Source organism: Thunnus maccoyii, chromosome 4 (genome assembly GCF_910596095.1).
Source record: "Thunnus maccoyii chromosome 4, fThuMac1.1, whole genome shotgun sequence".
Lineage (NCBI taxonomy): Eukaryota > Metazoa > Chordata > Actinopteri > Scombriformes > Scombridae > Thunnus > Thunnus maccoyii.
In genome coordinates this window covers 8,226,644-8,249,691 of record NC_056536.1, presented here as the reverse complement: position 1 = coordinate 8,249,691, position 23,048 = coordinate 8,226,644, and the positions used below count along the sequence as shown (strand labels likewise).

At 39.7% G+C, this 23,048-nt stretch overlaps 1 protein-coding gene and 1 long non-coding RNA gene across 3 annotated transcripts; one reads left to right on the top strand and one right to left on the bottom strand.

Annotated features, from left to right (window-relative positions):
• Positions 1-117: 117 nt before the first annotated feature.
• dennd2c (DENN/MADD domain containing 2C) lies at positions 118-21,892 on the bottom strand. 2 transcript variants are annotated; one of them, XM_042409323.1, is made up of 19 exons: positions 21,569-21,892; positions 16,862-17,980; positions 14,480-14,604; positions 13,184-13,266; positions 12,840-12,998; positions 11,717-11,795; positions 11,408-11,452; positions 8,703-8,890; positions 8,262-8,371; positions 7,503-7,572; positions 6,757-6,834; positions 6,212-6,352; positions 5,566-5,714; positions 3,796-3,973; positions 3,511-3,552; positions 2,585-2,693; positions 1,984-2,226; positions 1,069-1,155; positions 118-984 (listed from the first exon to the last, which is right to left on the bottom strand). In XM_042409323.1, exons 2-19 carry the CDS (start codon positions 17,752-17,754, stop codon positions 953-955), a joined length of 2,811 nt encoding a protein of 936 aa, XP_042265257.1. In that variant the 5' UTR covers positions 17,755-17,980; positions 21,569-21,892; the 3' UTR covers positions 118-952. The 2 variants fall into 2 exon arrangements, with proteins under 2 accessions (XP_042265257.1, XP_042265258.1); XM_042409324.1 differs by having other exon boundaries at positions 8,703-8,887.
• Positions 2,121-3,259, top strand: LOC121895839. Its single transcript, XR_006095852.1, has 2 exons — positions 2,121-2,212; positions 2,591-3,259. It is a non-coding gene; the product is annotated as an uncharacterized LOC121895839 (long non-coding RNA).
• Positions 21,893-23,048: the final 1,156 nt, after the last annotated feature.

Sequence of the window (23,048 nt, the reverse complement as noted above, 5' to 3'; positions counted from 1 at the left end):
GTGTATAATAGTTACTCAGATATACTCTCGATTTAAAGCAGATGGTAAGTGATTTTATTACCGCAGGGTTGCATCCCAGTTTTCAGGGAATAATAAATAGGATACACAAACATTATATATTGTCCTTGGGAGCCCATTTATTTAAAAAGTATGTTGGACAAGCCATGCTTTAATACAAAAATATTCCAAATACTGTACACTGGTTCTCAACATTGTGCAAAATGTAAAACAAATTATTTACAACTCCAGTTAACAGGGAGAAAGTAAGAAGACTCCTCAAAATGTGTCGATCTGCATTTTGATTGAGGTTTAACCTGGAGTCTCAACACTGAAATGTTCTGATCAGAGTTAATAAAACCTCCACTTAATCTAGGTAAACACAAACAAACAGGAGTAAACATGTTTTTTTTTTTTTTACACTTTGTGCTAAAAGGAATGTAACAGGAATAATAGAATTTTACATTAAAATGTATAAAAGCATGCATCAGGTTGGAACCATACACATTATTTTCACTTGGAAATCACTTAAGATTGAAATGTAACATTAAAGTTGCATTTATTGTAAAAATGGACATATTGTGCAGAAGAAGAGCCAAATTCCAACTAAACGTTTCCACTCAAAAACAAAATGGTCACAAGCACACATGTTCAGGCTGAAAACTGAGGTTAATTAGCTGGAATGATTTTTTGTAGTTTCACAGACATTTAAACAACGCTAGTAAAGAAATGTATAGTGTTTCCAGTTTTAATCCATTGAGAAGTTCACTGCTCTCAGACATGCATACACAACTATAGAGATGAAACTGGTACTCTGATATCCAAACTCTTAACCATCCGATTCACATCAACACACAAGACTCTCTCATCCTCATTCGCTTCCTCAGACAGTCCAGCAGCAAGTTTTTCATCACAAAGTCTCTTAATTTAAAAGCCAGGATGTTGGTCTAATATTTTATTTCATTTGTAGAAGCTTCATTTTGTGTCCTAGAAAAAAAAAAAAAGAAAACAATTAGCTGTTGAGAATAAACCTTTTTAAAGTAAACATTTTAATGATAGAGCAACACTTACCCAGTCCTTTAAGAAACTTGTTCACTCCACTCGGCTCCGGCTCAGGATAGGAACCCAGATAGTCGGTCACTCTGACTTCAAAGAGACCTGGACAATGTTCAAAATGTTCAGCTGCTGATAGCTCACTTAAATAAATTACCATCATATGCAGCATAATTTGCTGCTCTGCTGTCCATGTTTGCATGCTCTCACTCTTCTTAACTCTTTCTCAAATGACCGGCTTTCAGGTCAGTGCATGTCGTGACTTATTTAACTTTAATCATATTAAACTCTGGTTTAATATGATTAAATTAAACTTCCATTTATCCATTTAACAGATTATTATGTGGAAACATCTGACTTCTATACTCCAACTTTAATGTGAAACCTTGTTAGGATGATACTTTAATGTGTTCTTCACAAAGATCAATAGATGAATTAACACTACTCTTCTAACTTCCTGTGCTGAGTGGTTGCAAATCAAGATGGACAGCGGCTAATTTAATTTTTTATTATAATATTGGAAAAAACTGAGCATTTACTTTAGTATTTAGTTGTATGCATGAACTCTGTTTGCACAGCATTGCGGGAACATTATAAGTTAGGGACAGCTTATGGAAATGAAATCTAATATCAAGGTTCCACAGATGTTGTTGTTGTCATGTTAAAAATTTAATGACTATTTTTTTATTCTTCCTATTTCTATTATGAAAGTAGTTCCACTGTGTACTGAGTCGTGTATTTCCAGCTAACATCAGTGTCTCACTCAACTTTTGTTTTGACTTTTCAGAACTCATCAGCGCATGTATTGGAAACTAGAAAATATTCCCCATTATACTTAGCTGTTTCACAAAGTCATGTTAGAAAAATGGAGATTTTTAAAAAACAATCTATCCCTGTGACTGATGGCAGAGCCGCTGCTGCATCAATAGTTACCTCTCCCTCCTCCCTTTCGCAGCTCTTTATCCTGAATGAAGCCGGCGAACATCTGAGTGTCCATGAAGAGCTGCAGGAACTGGCGGACTCCTCGGGAGGGGTGAGATTTGCGGAAGCTGTCGCGCTGAAGCTCCCTGCTTCCGTTGGAGGACTCGACCATGTGTAGAGGATAGTGGCCCACCAGCTCCACGAAGAACCGCACAAAGGCCTCCGACAACAGAGAGCTCAGGTCAGCCGGCTGGTCTGGATGGTCCGTAAAAAGGAAAACAAAAGGATTCATAACAGATATCCCCCAAATTGGATGAATCCTACTGTGGTTTCATGATAAGATAATCAGGTATCAGTTTCATCAAGTATTATTACAAACATGCTACAAATTCTGACATGTTGCAGGTTTATGCTTACATTATGTGCAGGCATGCTGTGTAATTCATTTCTTAACAGCCTCTGACATAGATTTAGTGCACTGGACATTAAGATCTGATGCTGCTGTGATGAAAAACATCACTAGACATGAGAAGAAGGAACTTTAATATGGTGATGTTGCAACTCTAAGACTGACACAGCATCTTCTTGTTTGCCCGATGTCTGTTTTACCGACCTCCAGATCTGTCTCCATCCTCCTGTCTCAGGATATCTTCCCTCTCCTCCAAGATCTGCTGCAGTGCTGCTTGCAGTTTACTGGGCAGGATGCAGTCTTCATCGCCCAGCTGCCACACATGACAGGAATAGTCAACATCAGTTACATGATGTGTTTTATGAACATACGTGTCTTTTTTTTGGTGTTAGTGGGACTTCAACATAACAGAAACTGTCTGTACTTGTGACTGTAAGTTTTCCAGTGTATTCATTGTGTTTAAGAGTTATTTTTGGTGCTGTGATACACAAAGATGGGTTTCACTAATTTGGACATAAACATATTTCAAATCCACTGTGTTGGAGTGAAGATCAAAAAGAATATAACATGTGTAGCTGTCTAAATAGTCCTGTCACAGACCTGCACTGTTTACGGACCACAGTGCCGGTAAATTCTATTTATTCGTTTGGTCAAACATTCTTTTGCCTTTTTATTCAAACTTTTCAAACAATGACACGTTACATGCTGAGAAGGGAAGTCATTTCTAATTTGCTGTTTGGCCCATTAGCTTATAGTTAATTCAGGCACAGTCTCATTCTCTATTATGATCTCAAGCTGACTAAATGAAATGTCAACCACAACCCTGTCAAAATAATACAGACTTAAACAAACACAATAAAACAAAATTGAATAAACTGAGTGATTACTGCTGATTACTTGCTATAAAGCAGCCTTCGTGTTTGTGTCATAACATCATCAGCAGGGTTTCTGCTCTGTGCTTACATCCTACGTAGTTTCATCTCTGCTGTGCTTGTGTGTGTGTGTTGGGTCATTTTCTCTCTGTCACTCTAAAAGTATTCTGCGTGTAAAAGGGACAAGTGTAGGCAAAGCCACCTTCTCCACTGGAACCACACCTATCATTCCCATTACACGCTGCTTTGTGTACACACCTGAACGACAAACTTGTCTGCGCACAGATTCACTATGAGCACCTGGAAGATAATGAGAAGAAAAGAATGACCGTTACTGACTGCACGGGTTCACTGTTTCGCAACGAGAGTTAGAAAAAGGTGAGCTGAGCCTGATTTACAGCCTCTTCTACACCTACTGGTTCTGGATTCATTCATATAATACACAGAGTGGTTTTAGTGCCTACTATCAAAACACAGACGCACTATTTAAACTGCAAGTTTTACATTTATATTTAAAGGAAATTGAACAGAATTCCGACCGACCTCCTCGATGGGCAGCTCCAGCAGCTGTGGCAGGCAGGGTGCCAGCACCCCGATGAGGAACGGGGTGGGGGAGCAGCTGATGTCCAGCATGCTGGCCGGCAACACAGGCACGAAGGTGTGTTGCCAGGTGAACGGGTACAGCAGCGCCAGCACCGCATGGCTACAGCGAGACAGCACACTGCAGTGAGGAGAGAGAGAGAGAGGATGAACACAAAAACACTATTCAGGTCTCACACAGATCATATGACACAAAGATATCAATCATAGAGCGGTCACACTGTTGTACTTCTTGTCTACCACGTTTTCACAGCGACTGTAAGAACTGTTCCTGCGAACAGTATTTGTGTATCAAATAACTCTCCTACAATCTAAGGTCACACTATATCAGTGTAATATTCACTACAGTCTGGTTGATGTCACGTACAGTCAGATGCATACATGGTGTGAATCACCTCCTCCACTTCCTTTTGACTCCTGGAGCCAATTGTTTTCTCATCTTGCAGCCACTCCCCATTATCTCATAGATAAAAAAAAGTGTCCAGTCATTCATCCTTCTTCTCAGGGGTTATGTCCTCTGAGTTTCAAACTGTTATTATTATACTCCTCTGAAAGAGCCAATCCTAAATTCAGCCAGTTTTAATAACTTGAGACCTATTCCTCATCTACATTTCCTCCCCCAAGATCATTTCATATCTTAATAATCACATTTCTAATAAGCCGTTTACACTTTTCAGCGCAGTAACGGCCTCACTACGCTGCCACAGATCATAATACTTCACTTCAACAACTTAAATTAAGTAGGTGTCCATCACCTAACACTCATGTACCTTATCTAACAAACAGGTTACATTTCATGTGTAATAATAGCAGTTCAGTCCATATTGTACATCAGCATATTTACTGTATGGGCTTATTTAGTGCACAAACAGAGTGATATTGATTCATTTAAAGCCAATGAAACTTCAAATCTATGTGTTTGTCTATTAAATATTCAGTAAAGTTAAGAGGAAAAAAACATCTAAAAAGGTATTAATCATTCATTAAGAGTTCAGCACTAAAAAACTCTGAAGCTAATCCGCTTTAACAGGACTATGTGGGTGTGCTGCTTTAAAACGATTTGATCGACAGCGACTGAACAACCCACCAACTGTCATCACATTCTCATTGAAATATTTCTGAACTCTGATTGGTGCAAGGCCGCACGTGACATCACTGTTTTCCAACTCTCTCTCTCTTCAAACCAGTGAGAAGAGCGCAGAGGAAAACACAAACACAGAAATCTGTCATGTGAAATAACCAAAACTTTGGCAGGAAGTCGTGTGTTCATGTAGGGTCACATTACTCACAGTAAGAAGCTGATTGAGAAAGTAACTTTTCAAGGTACTGTTTTTGTGTTTACTGTTACTCTAAAATGTAATAAAAGATTATTGTTTAACTGGAAAACAACTGCTAAATAATGACCAGAGATCTTCATGTTTAGGAGTTTGGATTGTGTCAAGACCTGCTGTTGTGTTTGCCTGTAAAACCCAGTGAGATGCAGTTAGTGATACTGGTCTGTACAAATAAACCTGACATGACTTGACTTGCCATGGGGGACTCCACCGCTTAGTGTTTAGTGAACTAGCACATTGAGGCCAAACTACACACAGATAGATGATACTGGCCCTGGGTCTGTGTGATGTAATCAAGCATTGAATCACTGTATCACCCTTATGGTGAAGCGGGCCTGGAGTGTTTTGTATGTCACCATAGCAGGGATCTGCACTGTACCTCAGTTTGTCAGCGATGAAGATGACCCTCCTCTCCAGCAGGAGGGAGGCGAACACCTGCAGGAGTTTCCCGACGCTGAGGCACTGCAGCAGACTGTCAAAGTCCACGTGCTCTAATCTGGAGTCCACCGGCCGACACAGAGTCAGTACCTGGCAACGCAACGAGAGCAGGGCAGTACTGTGTAAATACAGTGCTATGACTTTATGTTGTTCACCAGCAAAAACAGACTCCCCACGCCAAATGTTTGTTGGATGAATGATTGAATTATTTAAGTGACCCCTCAGACACCTTCGAGTCAATGCTGCTTAAGTGAAAGATGGAGTTTCCAATCTCAGAATTGGGAACATAAGCTGCAATCTTACGAGCTTGTTAACTGCTGTATCAGAACAGAGTAATAATTTTGATTCCCATTCCATTTTTTTTTTTATTTCAATTTTAAGGGCTCATTACTTCACTATTTCTGCAAACACAAAATAATGTAGCTGTTATAATGTAGCTGTCCCAGCATGAACCCTTCAAAGCAGAAACAGCTTTCCCTGTTGTTTACACAGATAACCTCCCATGAGTCACTCCGAGTCTGCAGAAGGGAGTGGTAAAAAGGGACAAAACTACTAATTAACATTTACTCTTTTGGTTTCAGGGTTACCTCATTCCCAGCGCCGGGGAGGAAACTCTTGACGGTAACTGTGCGTCCAGGAGCAGGGAACGGGGCCTCCATCACGCTACGCATAAAAGGGTAAACTAGCGCTGGGGAAATCTCCCTACGTCTCTCCACCTCCTCCAAAATCTGGGAAGACAGAGCCAGACAAATGACTGTGACTCCTGAAGGAACTAGTGTTGATTAAAGTCTGAACAATAGAACAAAGGCAAGATATTGTTTTCCTGCTGGCCATATTCACACGTACTGTTTGTAAATTTCACTCAGCTAACTGGAAAATGGGTGGGACACAGTTAGACGCATACAATTTTCTTTTTTTTTTTAAAAAAAACACACCCAGTGATTGCCCAGGATTATCTTCTAGCGTAGCTTCATTCCACCCTAATAAATACACACAAGGAGTTTCAAGGAAGCAGCTTTCACACACTTCAAGAGGATTAGCAATGAACTTTAGCAAATATCCATCCAGCAGCTGCTTTTTCTCCCTCAAAAGGCTGAAACAAGTGAGCAGATGTAATGTATGGTTGCTTTACCTTCGCAAACAGGTTGAAACAACCCAGTTTGCTGACGATACAGTGGACCTCAGGAAGCCTCTTCCCTTTTCCGTTGGGCTTTAAAGACAAATATAGATTCATGCGTCATAAAGAAGGTAAAAACAAAGATATCTATGACTAAAAAAACCCCAAACAAATATAAACATTTAGCAAAACACAGAGAAACAAAACACGATCTATGCAGAAGAAAAAGATCTGGAGCTTGTATCATAAAGCAGATTTACGTTTTACTATGAGTTTAATTAATTTCAATGACAACGTTGTAAATTTGAAGAAAAAGAAACTAATCAACAGTCTGAAGTCTAAACTCCAACACAACACGTGATATAAAACTCATGTTAGCTTTGGCCAAGCTGCATCTACACTCAACATAGAATAAACACAACAAAACATAGTTACAGGCTGCTTAACAAGACAGTACATTCAAAATAAACAAACACAAACAAAACAGAAAAGGCAGATATACCACATGATTTCAACCGAAAAAAGTCTTTCTTAAAAAGGATCTAAAAGCAGCTCTCCGTGTGAGGCAAACGAGAGGGAAAAATGATGAAATTCTTGTTGCTCTCTGTCATTGATTCAGAGGTGGTTTATGGTCTGTGATTCACATGTACTAGCCCTCAGAGATGTTGAGTAAGCACATGGCCGGCTGCCATCTCATCACAGACACACAAACACATGAGTGCTCCAGTCAATGATTCAGATGCAAACACATCCACACTCACCAGGATCTTACGACAGTAACAGAACCAGCGGCTGCCGTCTTCTCCGGTCAGGACGAAGGAGAAGGTCTCACTGCGAACACATCAACATCCAGGAGATGATATGACATTCAAAGATTAAAATCCACTATTTTTTACGACTTCATTTGAGCTGGCTTTTTACTGCCTAGAAACATGTGACCAGAATTTTAGAGCGTCGATCATTCTTTGTGTAAAAAAAGATTGATCGCATCTAGAGATACAAAGGAAAATAGGAAAATGGGTTGTTTTCTGATTACTACTAAAAGTGGATGTTTTAAAGTCAGGAAGTGTAAGTTGAGATCAGAACCCACATTATAACAATGAGCCAATATCCAGTAGAGAAAAACAAATGCCCAATGGCCCTTAGCACTCGTAGATTTAATTAGATCAGATGGAACTTTTAATTACCACTGTGGGGAGTTTGAGTTGTTGCAAAAGCAATTTATGGGTTACAGCTGACAGCTGAGGATATATAAATAGGCAAAGAGGAAATAGGGGTATTAAACATAATACACAGCATGGGAAAGAAAAGGTTCGACAACATTTATCAAAATACACACATGAAAGGTGTAATAGAAGATGCTGACACACAGAAAAATCAATGGAAACTGAAACAAAGAATACACAGAATGTAGTATCATGTTACCATTATGCTACGGTCATAGCCTCTGCCTTTGGGATGCAGTTACTTCTGTATCCGTATAGCATGCTGTTAATATATTACTGTGGTATATGACCTACCTTGGCATGTGTGCAGAGGGCTTCCAGTCCTGTGAGTCAGGGAAGCAGAACTTGGGAATGACCTTCAGCTGATCCTCGGCCTCTCTGGAGAGCCGAGACGACTTCTCAAACTGAAACAGAGGAACTCCAGTTAAGCACAGCAGTGGTTCTCTAAATGGGATCCTTGAAGCCGTTCCAGGTGGGCTCAGGTGAAATCAGAGATTATTTAACTGCATTACAATGTAATTCAATCAAAATGATCTTCATGGAGTATAAGAAAATAAGAATGAGTCATGCAAGGTTTTATAGTCTTGAGTGTTTTTCCACAAGCATTCAAACCACTTGTCCTAAATCAGGTATTTGAGACAAAAACAACTAATGTAAATGTCCAAATTTGGGGATTTTAAACATGACAGAAATTGAAAGAGAAAGGCTGGGATACTTTTAAGGGTCCCTTCTAACCATTTTGGGGAACTGTTGAGTGATTTCAGGGGAGTAGCTGTTTCCTGGGGAGCCTTTTCTCAGCGACACCACCACGAAGATCTGGAAAAGCTGCTGCTGTTGCAGCTGGATAAGGTCTCTCTCCAAGGTGCGGTAGCCTGGCCGACGCTTCAGTGTAGACTGGATATAAACTGATCTCTTGGAGCCTGCTGGACACCACACAATGAGACAATATGATAATGCTTGTCCTGGGAAATATCCCTTCCAGCACAGAGGAGCAATATGAGGCTTTTTAAAATATCAGTATGAGAAGTGAAGTTAACGTTGATTCTCTTTAGGTTGAAGAGACCAGCAACATTTTGGGGAAATTAGCGTTTTTCCTTTTTGTTGATGGATGAGAAGATTGGTGCTACCATTATATGTTTCTTTAGTATGATGCAACAGATTTGTACAAGCCATACAAAAATAGAAATGTAAAAACAAGAAGTTGTGGTTTTACGGGGAGTTGCGTGCTTGGACTACTTCTGGCTGGGTGAGTTTGTCAGGCAACCATCGAAGACTCCAAAGAGTCTCTGTGCCTGGCCTATAACACTACAGCTTGTAATTTTTACATTTCTGTTTTTGTACCGATTAAAACAAATACACTACAACACTATATATGTTAATAACATTTTATGGTGATGGTTGGTGGATTTTTAGCCATGCTAGCGGCCTGGTTCTATGGATGGCTACATTTGTGTCGGTTCATCAGTCCACCACTTCAGTCCAGACTGAAATCTCACACACTATTGATAGGATTGCCATGAAACTTTGTACAGACCTTCATGGTCCCCAGAGGATAAAATCCTATTGGCTTTGATGTTCCCATGACTTTTCATCTGGCATGATCATCAGGTTGATTTGTCTAATGCTTTGGTTTGTGACCAAATACCTGCAAAACTAATGACATTCCCATCATCCTCAGCTATACTTTGTGTTAAGTGCTAATTAGCAAATGCTAGCATGCTAACATGCTAACACTAAGATGGTGCATGTGGTAACATTATACCTGCTAAACATCAGCATGTTAGCATTTGGCTCCACAGAGCCGCTAGCATGGCTGTAGACTCTCAGTCTTGGATGGAGTCAGACATTAGCATCAATCTACTCTGTAGCTCTTGGCAAGAAAATGAATAAGTGTATTACCCCAAATTTTGAACTGTTTCTTTAGAAGGCTCACACACTGAAGGAGGGAAACCAGGGTCTAAACATTGGGCATAAATAATCAGTAGTCCACGTCTCACAGTAGAGTCTCTCAAAATTCAAACCACATTTCCTATAAGCGTGATTGAAAGCTTTGACTTTGAAAAGCCAGTGGAAACAAACACACCTCCTAGCAACATCAGCAATATCCTCTTAAAGTGCTGTAGAGCAAAACAGATTCCTCACCAAATCCGACCTTGCTCTTTCCATTACTGATTAATCTTTCAACTATTTTTCAATAAAACAAATAACCGTTTAGTCTTTAAAACATTAGAAAATTGTCCCTGATAATTTCCCAAAACCGAGGTGACGTCTTTCAATTTGTTGTTTTGTCCAACCAACACTCGTTTGTTCAATATTGTTAAAGTAACCAGCAGTATAACTAGCACGCAGCAGCTTTGTTTAGCAGATACCTATAACAGACAAGTTTTACGGAAGGCACGGTCAATATTTTGTTTTGGTTGTTTGTTGTAACTGTTATGATTAATGTCCCATGTCCTCTTGTATGTTGTATGTTTTTGCCCTCTACTGCAAATCTAATTTCCCCACAAGGGACAATAAAGATCTGAACTGTAACCCTAATTTACAATGACACAAAACAGACAAAAGATTCTACTATAAAAACACCAAATGTGGAAAATCCCCTCCCACTTGAACCTTCCTCTACCTGCCTAACTGCATCCTGGATGGGTGGAGCAGCAGTATCTATATAAGCAACCGGCTCACCTGTAGCAAAAAACAATAACAAAGGAACAAAGAAGCTGATGATTGTGGAGCTGACATATGGATGCCTCACCCCTTCAATAGTTTGATCTGTGTATATGACATGTAAGTTTACTTTGTCTGGTGGTTTAAAATGCGTCGATGGCAGCTTTAGTAGCTTATGATGTATTTGCTATAATGATTAATTTCCAGTCGCAGTTAAGTTATTGCTTCATTCTTATATTTAGATAACAGTTGTGTTTGAAGTTAAACTATCCTTGTTGGATTACACAATTTATTGTAATTTGAATTATGATCTCTAGATTAATATGTTATCCTTTTCTTCTGTCTTCAGATAAACCAGTTTAACTATCCTTTATTAAAAAAATGGACTGGAACCCCTCGGTCTTTGCTCACCTGTCCTAACAGACAAGCCACTGAGTTGGTTGATATTCCTGGAGCCAGACTATCCTCAGGACATATCAGCATTCATTCAAGCTAAATATTCTCCAGTAAGCATTTGGTATTATTCTTAATTGATAAATGACAATGACAACAATTAATCACATTGATTTGATTGACAAATCAACTTATTGTTTCAGCACTAGTGCATAAATGCTATGAGTTTTTCTTTTTTTTAAGTCCTATGTTTGTATTTGCCAATAATGAATGATTCATCCAGGATTTCTTACTCAATATAAGAGTGTGTACTTTTAAACTTTAAACTGAAAATCAGACTTAACTTTTGGGACTTAACAGACAGATTAACTCGATGGTGATACCTTTGGTGTTGTCCTCAGGGTCGCTCTCTGTCCCGCTGGTCTCCTCTGTTGATGTGAATTAGAGGAGGGAGAGATTAGTGAGAGGCAGAGGAATGGAAAAGACTTAAGAAGCCATAATCAGATGCAGACAGTCGGCCTTTGTTTCATAATCAGTGGCTTCGTCTGCTGCAGCTGGCCTTGTGTGTGCCATCAAAAGCTGGGTATTTCCACCAAGAGGCTCAACTTAATCTTATTGAAGTGTTGATGTGTGTGACATTTGGGCATCTGCGAGTGTGTGTGTGTGTGTATGTGTGTGTGTGTGTGTGTCACCTCGCACTGAGACTCCCTGGTTCTTCACTCTCTTCCTCCCTCGCTTGTCGTCAAAGATCGTCTCAATCTTGTTGACGTACTGCGTTGTAGAACACACGCGGGTACTTGTCAGCCCCATAATTTTACAGCCATTACAGAATGATGATAACAGGGAATCATGATATAACAGCCTCTAAGTACATAATAGATTTTTTGCATTTTTTTACGCTTACATTCCTGAATTCTTCTGTTAATGCCCTGAGGGTACATTGTTGAGTGTTTCACAGGGGAGTCAAGTCAACTAGGGCCTGCATTCATACACAGGCTCATAGAGTTGGGCTCAACATGGAAACAGACACGTACAGGAAGCTGAAACTTATCTTTAACAGGACACACAGAGCACTGCCAGGAAAACTTGTATGACAGTGTATGTAAAGAAACTAAACTTCCTCATCTACCATAATGTTACTGTTATAAAACGGAAAAATCCATATAGTAACAAGGTGTTATTATGTCTGTACCCATTTTCATTGATTTAACGTCTTTGTGAAAGATCTGAAAGAGTTTAAAGACGACTAGTTAACTAAATGATAAGTATTACCATTTAAAATATATATTTTTTAAATTTACATCATGGAAAAGACACAGATCAGTAAAGACATGCTCATCTTGTTAAAATACCATCCAAAAATAAACCTGATTAGTATTCTCTTCCTCAAACCTGCTGGCAGGCACAGAGCAAGGGTCATGTGGGTTTGGCAGCTATAATCCTTCTCTAGTCATCACCCTTACAGATGAATGTCGATACGTCTGTTTTGTTACTGTACCTTGTTGTTAAAGTTGCTCCCTGTCTGCACTCCTTTCACTGCCATGGGTCGTACGTTTTGAATTTGTGCGTCCCGTCTGTATTCTCATATAGGCATTCATACGATTTCTGCTGCTCTACCCCTATCTCTTTCTCTCACTGCCCTCTCCTTCCTGCTCAACAAGTCACTGCCCTCATTTTTTACTTCCGACATGACACGTGATTCATTATTCAACAGAGTACATGCCGCTGTTGTTGTTCTTCCATATGGCAACAAAAACAAATCTCTGTTGTCTCTAGATATAACGGTTTGTGAAAACTAACGACGAGATCGTTTACCTGAGGCGTCCTCAGTGTTTTTTGAGTGCTGGTGCGCCGGGGCGTAGCTGGTTTGGGAGTATCTGCTGGGGTTAAGGATTTGGATGCTGTTAATGCTTGGACCCCCTTCTTCTCCGGTTTGCCAGCGTACCCCTGTAGCGTTTGGGGTTTAGGAGGGAGCTGGAAGACAAGAAATGTGAAGTTATTACTTGGTTTTATATAATTACATGGTATTAAACTAAAGTACTTCCTGCTTCCTTCCTTTCAGTCTCAGGTTAGACAGGGAACATGTGATATATCCACACAGCACTAATGAAAATACTTCTGTAGCCAGAAAAGGAGACAAATTTAATTTCTTCCATTACCTTTGGGACGTGAGGCCTTGCAATAGGGAGACACATAGGAGATAGTTTGACATCCTCATAGGGGTTATCTCTGGTCACTTCACCTGAGGGAAGACAGAGCGATGGGACTGATTAGACTGACAAATTACACCAAACCTAATGTTAGATATCAAGCATTCCAACAAGATACTTAAGATAAAAACTATTGAGTGAAGTGTCTGCTGTGCATATAAAATTTCCATAACAAAACTGGAGCACTTCCATGATATCATTTTAATGTTATTCCTTCCTGCTTTTTATAGAGGGGGGGTCAACAGTCTGGTTTCCCTTACAGGTGGGTTTTTAATGTGAAGAAAGCATCTAAAAACTATTATGTAATGAATGAAACAAGTTGCGAAACTTGTAACCTTTAGTAAACTAGGAATTGCATAATATGATCAGTAATTTTCATGGTCAGATTAATAGATTGGATACAGATTTGACGTGTCTAATTTCTACCACTGGAGTTTACTTTGCTGCAAAGCTTGATGCAGAGGCAAAAGTTAAATAACTGTCACTGAAAGACTAAATTTTAGAAATCCTTTGGAATTCATGTTGGCAAGTTTGTTCCTGCAATCCTACGTTCATTTTTGGAGACACTCTTTTTGGAATAAGGGGGACATTTTTTCAGTTGTTACAAAATATGTTACAAGGAAAATTAGATGGGTAGTTAAGAGTTAGATATTACCTTTATCTAGTCAAGCATGGCTATTATTTGGTACATCTGAATAGAAGTAGCTTTCTAAGGCTAAATCCAAATGCACACTTACTGCAATATACTGGGCATAATGTTGATACCAATCGTGCTATGAATAGTATCATTTAAGCAATTTTTATCCAGAACAGATGTGACTGAAACACATGCGCCTCTTGGATAATCCTGATTCTCTGACTTTACAGGTAATCCAGTTTACTGTCTTTCCCTACTTGGAAACACCTCTCAAAATGATTAGGTTACTAAATATTTCAGAAATTGTAGAATTGGCAGGAAGCAGGAACTGCTCATGAGTAGTTCAATGGTCCTTGTAAAGCATCACTCTTGAACAGGCTCTGCTATAGCAAAATAATAAACTGTAAATGGGTCATTTTAAGAGGCTTAAGTGTACATTCTACCAATAACAGACACCCACTGGTCTTCATGACTTCCTGCCTTTGTTTGTTTTTGACAAGACACTTGTTAAGTTAAGAGGTTTAGAAAAATGTGACAGCCAGACATGCGGCGTAATGATCAAAAGCTTTGGAAGTTCATCCACAATCAACTCTTAAAGCTTGACTTACAGACAATATCCTCATAAATATTGTCGTCAGAGTAGGCATGGTAAAGGCCTGAGTGCCGGGCCTCTCCTCCAAGCGTGTCTTGCTTCATCGTCAGACGTGCCGCATCCTCGTACTCAAAGGACTTCCTGCAGCAGGGTGGGAAGGGAAGGCAGTGAGAAAGACTGCTGTCCTAAAGATAGCTGCCATACTATTGTTCACTCTATTGTCTTATGTTCAGCAAGAGTCCCACCACAATATTCCTTATGTTGATATCAGTAACGGCAAGAGAGCATGTGATAAGCTGTCATGAAAGGAAATGAATGAGCATATGGTATGAAAGTTGTTCAAAAAAAAAAAAAACAACGAAAAAACTAGGTGAAACAGTGTGACAGGATTTAGACAAAGACAGCAGCTGGCAATGTGTCAATATCAGCTGTCAGAGTCAAAATTAGGTCACTGAGACACTTTCTTCCTCTGAAAATGTCGAAAAGGAAGATGCAGTTTCATTTAGTTACAGATCATTTTCTATTGTCTGGTTACTAGTTTACATTTCTCTGAACTGTTAGTAGTGAAGATATGATATAGTTTTCACATGTGCTTGATTTTAGTTGCTTTTGTAATGCACATGGTACTCCAGCATGAAGACAGTCAATCTGGCTCAATGCTGAAACAGAAACTGTTACATGATTCATGTGTTATATATTTCATATATTATTTCAATCCGACCAAGAATGGATGACAGTTAGTGGCTTCCTCTCCAACTATGCTGACTGTGTGCAGATATGACAGGAAGACTGTAGCTGAGAGTTTTTTGTATTGGGGCTGCAGCTAACGATCAATCGATAATGAAAATAATCTGCTGATTATTGTCTCAGATAAATTCTTAATTGTTTAGCCCATACATTGTAAAAAAGAGAAAGATAAATGCCCATTACAATTTTCCAGAGCGCAAAGTGACCTCTTCAAATTGCTTGTTTTATCTGACCAAAAGTCCAAAACCCAAAGATATTTCATTAACTATCATATACGACATAAAAGTAACTAATCCTCACATTTAAAAAGCTGAAACTAGCAAATGATTGAAAAATGGTTGTAGATTAAGTTTCTTTCAATCAACTAATCCCTGCAGCTCCAATTAGTATAAAATGAAAAAAAAAACTTAACTAACTTAAAAAGTACTACAAAAGTTCTTCAGTTTTCGTTTGTTTATCAGACTGTTATTAAGGTATTTTTGGGTCACTGTATGCCTTTATTAGACAGCAACAGTAGAGAGATTAAAGGAAACGTGGGGAGAGAAAAATGGGAAACAACATAAGCGTCCCTGTCCAGACGTGAACCAGGGACATTGCACATCGAGGTTGAGGATGCTCCTGTTTCTACAGTATATTGAAGAGCAAAGTTAATACAATATAACTTAAAGCAAGTAACTTTATCTAAAAAACAACCACTGTGGCCACAAGTGGCAACAACAAGATAATGGCACATTGAATTTCCCCTTCATTTCTAAGAATTCTCCTTTGAAGTCATCATCATTTCACAATATAGTCATCATCATCACAAGATACTGATCACACCAGCCCAAGTGCGGCTGTTGCTGCAAAACCCTTCACTGAGTGTATTGAAATGAGCAAGGGTGCATTTTATTGTTTGTGTTATTTCGCTTTTCAAAAGTTTCATAGACGTGCTTTAAAAATAGCCTTACAGATCTTTGAACTGCGTTTAATAGACTCATATTTACAGCACTATGAGCATTTGTGTTGGACTTTTCAGTACTTGCAAACTCAGCCTCGGAAAAGCAGAAATGAATGTGTTTGTGTTTCTACTTTAATATTATTAGTAACTGTGAATATCTTAGCATATTATTATATTCTGTCACATACATATACAACACCTAGACATGACCGTTAAAAAGAACTGAACTATTAGAGGTCACATTACCTATTGTAGTAAGCCTAAGTTGAATGTGTACACAGGTTACACAGTTATGTTTTGCTTTGTTTTAAGTGAATGAGTGTGTGAGTGTGAGACTGCGTATGCGTGTCTGGAGATGATGACCCCGGACCCGTTGCTGCTGAAGATCTAGGCCACGTCCAGACAATAGAGAACAATGCTGCCAGATATCATGTGACATCACAACTGGACCCCAGCCAGCAATTGGACCCTGCCCAAAGCTGTCCTAAAAACACTCACTGCTGCTGATATTCAGTAAACACCACAAAGTATTTTAACCAGAGTCAAAAGCAGGGAATAATTTCAATGTGTATTTCTTTTTTCACAATAGATGACTTTCTCTACTCTATACTCTTAATTTTTAAAATCCAACCCCTTGAATAAAATTTTAGAGGTCATCAAAAAGGTGTACTTTCAACCCTACCTGTCTCTGTTTGTAATGCATGAACTCACCTGTTCTTTTTATGTCTTGAAAGCCCCTCTGTCTTTGAAACCGGACATGGAGGAGGTGGGAAACTAGGTGGGTGGGCCACCCTCCTACTCCTCACAGTGGAGAGGTTGTTATGAGGGGATCTGCTGTCCCATCGCGCTGTGTGCCCTATGTTGTTGTTATTGGCTCCCCGATACTGGAATGTGCGCTGAGGTTTGGGAGGAGCCTGAGCGTCACCTGAAGACTCTCTGCCTTTCTCCCAGAGGAGTCTGTCCCCCTCAAGCTTCCGCCAGAAACCCCGAGATGTGTAAAAGTTCCCGGCAGGCATGTTGTCTTCTTGATCGTCAGTTGATAGAGGTAGAGGTTTAGAAATGACTTCAACATCCAAGATGCAATCCATTTTTTGGTCGCCATTGACGGCTAAGATTTGTTTACTTGTCGAGTTAGCAGTGTTAGCCTCCACTTTGGGAGATGCAAATATCTGTGCTGCAGGTGGTTTATTTCCTGGGGTTGTGGTTGAAAATTCTGTGGAACATTTCTGCAAGGGTTCTGACTTTCTACCGACCACACGATGTCCTGCTTGTTCTGGGGTTTCCCGAAAATCTAAACTCTTAGTTTTTGTAAGGCTGGCTTTGCCGTGAAGCCCCCCTCTCTCGTTGGAACATCCGTTGCCAAGGATATCCCCAGAAAGAGTTCGGGATACACTCGGAGGGTGTGCTCTCACCCCGGCATCCTGGCTGCTTCCCTGCTGACTGCGACCTTCCCACTGGGAGATCTTCTCCCTGATGTTAATGCCCTGCTCGTGAGAAGGGGGCCTCCCTGGCTGGCGGCCCTGCCACGCCACGGTGGCCCCTTTCTGCAAGCGATCCACCTCACCACCCCCTCGCCTGCCCTGCTCCAGCCTCAGAGCCAGCATGTTGAGAGGGGGCAAGAGTCAGCTCACCCTCAGTTCTCCATTGGTGAATGCATCAGGGACTTCCACACAAAGTAGGACAGGAGAAAACACCTAATTTGTAATCAATGAATCCAGAAACCAGTAAAAAAACCACAGGATTTATGTTTGGAATTGTTCCTTTATGTCTTTATGCGTTTTCTTGTCCTAGCAGAGTGTAATTTCCCCCTTGTCTCCTTTTGTAAACAACCTAAAAAGAAGACAAGAAACAAGAATTACTCATCAATCACTGCACTTAAAAACAAGCCCAGGCAGCACACTGCGGGGTCAAAGGGATACTGAGGCAACACAGGAGGACACATCTGAAGCTTTCTACAAGTCGTGGGCAGAGACCGAGAGAAGGTCAGGAAGGATAGACTCCTGCCAAGGCCGCTATCCAAAAATAAATCCAGTAAGAAATAAAGAATGACAAGGGAAGACAGTGACAGGAACAAGGTTACCGCAGCTTTCTGCTGCTGTGAGTCTGTGTTGAGCCGCCCCAGCCCACCTCTTCTAGCCCCAGGGGAATTCTGTATTCTCTGTAGCTGTCCTAAACAGCATAGCTGGCCAAACATGAAATGCCAATGATACAGCAAAGCATTAAATCTAATTTAGTGTTCTTGCAAAGCTCACTTTCAGATGACTGTGAAGAATGCACATTTTAAGTAATTTCAAAGAGCTTTAGAAGCAAGACAACACATGAATGAGTATACATAAGGAGCCAGTGACAATTAGGTGAATGATGGAAAACATTTGAACCACACCTCTCTATGCAGTGGAGTAAAGGCTCTTCAAATGGTTGAGCTGTTTTTCAGAGGCAAGATAAAAGTCCTCCAGGACTATAGACTGATTAATTGAAGCCTTTGTGCTGGATTAGAATATGCATGTCAAAGCTATAATCCTGCTCCCTCTCATCAAATGCTATCAACACCGACAGACTCGATGTAAAGTTGTGCAGCAGCATCTGCCATGACTCATATTCCTTGAGTCGACATCAATGTAGCCACTGTACACTCTTGTTCAGCAGCTCCTGGCTTGCTGGAACCAAACCATTTGGACACGTTGCACATTAGGACCGAGGCTGAGAGAATCTGGAGAAGGGGAGACATGGTAAAATTCCACAGCACAGCTCATGATCATAACTCTATGAGCTGCATTCCTGCAGAGCTGTATAAGAAGGGGGTCGGGGAATAAAATTAACTAGAGACAGTCGGTCAGTCAGGACTGCAAGTGACGCCTTTGTTTGCTTTGACCTCAATCGCATGTATGTGCGCTCTGGAATGTTGCTCGATCATTGCCAGACCATGCAATGACAATGCGACTCTCAAACTGACCCACTTGCATTATTTGTCTGTGTGCGGTATGTTGTACAGGAAGGCATGAGTTGCGTTTCCTGAGCTGCAGGAAGAAGGATCAGCAGACTGTCCATAATTATGGAGCAGAGAGATTTGCACCCAGTTTGCAACCACTGATTTGAGCTATGTATAGATCAACTATATTCAAACCTTGTGATGGTAATCAAAAGTTCTCTTTGAAATACTGTAAATCCAGAATTATATCAGCTACTAGCTAGTTACAGTAACTTCTGCAAACACATCTAAAACAGTCAGTTACCCCTTTCCCATAGTGTACAGTTAAAATCAAACGTTGTTATTGCCTGTGAGGCAAACTGTGAGGTGCTGTGATATCATATGACAAAGCTGGAGGGCGAATCAAAATGAACTTCACTGGTGTTTATGAGGCTGTCAACTCTGTGCAAAGGTATGTTGTTTTTTTTTTTTTTTTGTGAAACTCACTGACTCATCTACATAGAAACCAGACTGGGGACACATGAAGCTGAAATACCCCCGTCATCACTTGGCAGCTAAATGAAACCTAATTGCACCTTTAAAGCCACCACAAAACGCTCCCAAAGAAGTACAACGTGACTCAACATGTTGTAGGTGAGGTATTGTATGGCTGCTTTATCATCAACAGTGACAGTTAAAGGTATAATAAAAGAAATAGGTGGGTTTGCTAAATGCCAACGTGAAAGGACACACCAAGGTAAACTGCCATAAAGTGGCTGATCAATCACCAGCTACTAGAACAGCTTCTGAGCATACAGGTATACATCTGAGTCAATGCTGGTGAACCAGTAATGGATCACTTCATGTGACAAGTTTCATCATCTGGTGTCATTTGCTGTTGTTGATTCTGGAAATCACTGTGCTGAAAAGGGCTCACAATCTCAGATTAAGTCAGGTGTAACATCAAAAATTTACATTAATTTAATGGTAAATGTATGTAAAATAAAAAAAATATCAGAAAATGAATGCAAATACATTCATTACTATGATTCTGCTATTGATTTGACCCTATTCTATGAGGTGATATGTGGAATATACATCGCAGATGTTTTCTGTTGCAGTCAGTTATTCATTAACTCAAATGTTTTCCCTACATATAGGAACGGCTGCAGATGCTTTCCATACAGTTGGTGTCATCTCAGCAATATGGTCCAACGACCTTGACAAACTCTATGACCTGAATTAGCTGCTTTATTCCTGATATTGCTGTTTAACATGTGTAGGGGATCAATTATTTAACTGAAAAAATAAATATGGATCGAAAAAACTTTCAGTACTACTTTCAGTGAGAGCCCTCCTTCTGTTGTGTGAAGACAACATCCGACCACACTCACCTCAAAACCGACCATATATAAATGAAACTCGGTGACTCTTCTGAATACTTAAAACTACTCTCTAATTCAACATTAGCAAAGGCTGAAATGACTAAAGAATCTAGCTGGTTTAGTTTCACCTTTTAGGTTTGTCTGTTGGAAGAGCAATGTAGGAATAACGTTATGTCTTGGTTTGGTCTGAAGGTTTATATTAGGATCGGACAATATAATGGATATTATTTCGATATCGTGATATGAGACTAAACATCGTCTTAGATTTTGGATAATCATGATATGGCATAAGTGTTCTCTTTCCTAGTTTTAAAGGCTAACTTATGTAATTTTTCTTAACAGACTGTTCTAGTTGTTCTATTATTTGCCCACTTAGTCATTATATCCACATTACTGATGATAGTCGTTATCAACAACAATATTGTTGTAATATCGATATTGATTTATTTGGTCAAAAATTCTGTGATATTTGCTTTTGTCCATATCGCCCAACCCTAGTTTACATTGTACAATCATTGTACTAAAAAGTGGAGTGGGGTGTAGAAGATGTAATAATGGTCCAGGTGTTACACTGTATTTGGTGACTCATTAGATACTGTGACCTGCAGTGTTGGAAGAAGTGCTCACGTCCTTTAATTAAGTAAAAGTATCAACACCACAATGTAGAAATACTTCACTATAAGTAAAAATCCTACATTTAAAATCCTACTTAGGTAAAAGTATATAAGTTTTACCAGATAAATTTACTTTAAGCACTAATGTAAAAGTACTAATGCAGAAAATCTGGCCGATTTTCAGCAAAATTAGTACTTTTACTTGGGTACTTTAAGTAGAATATTCAACACAGGATTTTTACTTGTTATCAAGTATTTTTACATTGTAGTATTGATATTTTTACCTAAGGATCTGAGTACTTCCAACACTGCAGGTCACAGAATCTGACGGGTCATCAAATGCGGTTTAACACCTGTAATTAGCTAAATTGCTGAATGCAATAAAACTTTTTTCTTTTCGTTTTTTTTTTTTTAGCTAACTTGGAACAGAAACTGTCAGACAACTCGTGTAATAAGACTGAAGAGATTATAACAGAGTACAGATGCAGAAGTTACACAACTCATGACTTACCCCTCGTAGTTTAAAATGACTCATGTTCGCTTCTCATTTCTATTCCGTTAAAATGAAAAACACAAGTAAAATCCGAGTCCACTCTCATCGTTTAGTTCAGTCTGGAGAGGTTAGCGTTAGTTAGCCGTTTGAATACATTCAGGCTAACGTTGGATTCCTCAGCAAGTTAGTAGCAACTTATTGCAAAGTAGACTTTAAAAGTACTAGTGTCACCATACTTACTAACTACACACATCAACAACAACAAAGAAAGTGTTCACAGACTAGAGGAAAGTAAAGCTGAGCAGTCCTCGCCCTCCTCTTCAGGACTGTCAAGCAACCCGAAATATACACCACTTCCGGTTACAACTATCAAAACAAAATCCGTTAATGGGCCGCCATCCAAAGCCTTCTAAACTTCCGGGGTGAAAATATATTTTGTATCTGCACATTAAAAAATGGCAACCTCCGGAGCTGAAAAATGAAGCCAATGTGGAGGTGCCAAAAACTGCAGGGAGGCCACTTGAGGCTGGCTCCAACAGTGAGTCAATCCCCATAGATCCCCATGTTAAAATGCCCAACTTTACAGCAGAAATAAACATGTTTACAGTCTGGTACAAAAACAGTTTTAGTCTCTATAGCTAATTTCCCCGTTCATGTATGTGGGTGAATATTTATATAACTGACACGTTTTATTAAGGCTTAAAGGCCTAAATTTGCATAATTAAGGGCGTGGCTGCTTTGAGTGACAGGTGGGTGCTGTCACAGGCAAGTCGCTACCACAGCGACTTTGTTGGTTTGGTAGCATAACCATAGCGTAAAAGAATCTCTAAGGAGTCAGTTATTCAGTTTTTCCAGTAAGTACATTTTGTTTTAATGGTTTCAAGTCTGTTTTTTGCTAGCAAAAATTAGCATTAGTATCAGCGTTAGCATTATCACAGTTAACCATAGACGGTAAATGCACCATGTTAACCAAGCTAGCAGCTAGCAGCTAAGTGTTAGGGTCAGCTCCACCCTCTTGTCCAAATATGGTCACTTCTGCCTCCAAAAATCCAAGATGGTGATGGTCAAAATGCAAACTTGAGGTTTCAAAATGGGAGTCCACAAACAATGAGTGACATCACGGTGGCTACGTCCATTAATTTTTACAGTCTATGATTAAGAAAGATACACTTTTGTGTTTTTTGCATTTGTATGTTTTGTTTGTCAGTGCTCTGTACACATATTGAACCATATGAATTTTAAAGGTGGCCATGGAAACAGGATAGGCACTCACTGAAGTTTGGGAACACCAACATTCCCATTTTAACTTATTGTAATGCACAAATTGTGCAGTGGAATAGTGATAATGATTACTGTATTCAAACAGCATCACTGTTGGATATGGTCAACAATCAGGTGGATATATCTGTGACAATTCTCAGTCATCCAGGTCATGCTTATCCAAGGAGGGTAAAATCGAGGGTGACTGGACTTAGTTGTAGATACTTGAAGACATTTC

Excerpts from the sequence above, each read along its gene's own strand:
- dennd2c (XM_042409323.1), bottom strand. The coding sequence starts at position 17,754 with ATGCTGGCTCTGAGGCTGGAGCAGGGCAGGCGAGGGGGTGGTGAGGTG. Across the intron at positions 14,605-16,861 it reads TCAAGACATAAAAAGAACAG|GAAGTCCTTTGAGTACGAGG; the intron begins GTGAGTTCATGC and ends ACCCTGCTGCAG. Across the intron at positions 8,372-8,702 it reads CTCAACAGTTCCCCAAAATG|TTTGAGAAGTCGTCTCGGCT; the intron begins GTTAGAAGGGAC and ends CCTCTGTTTCAG.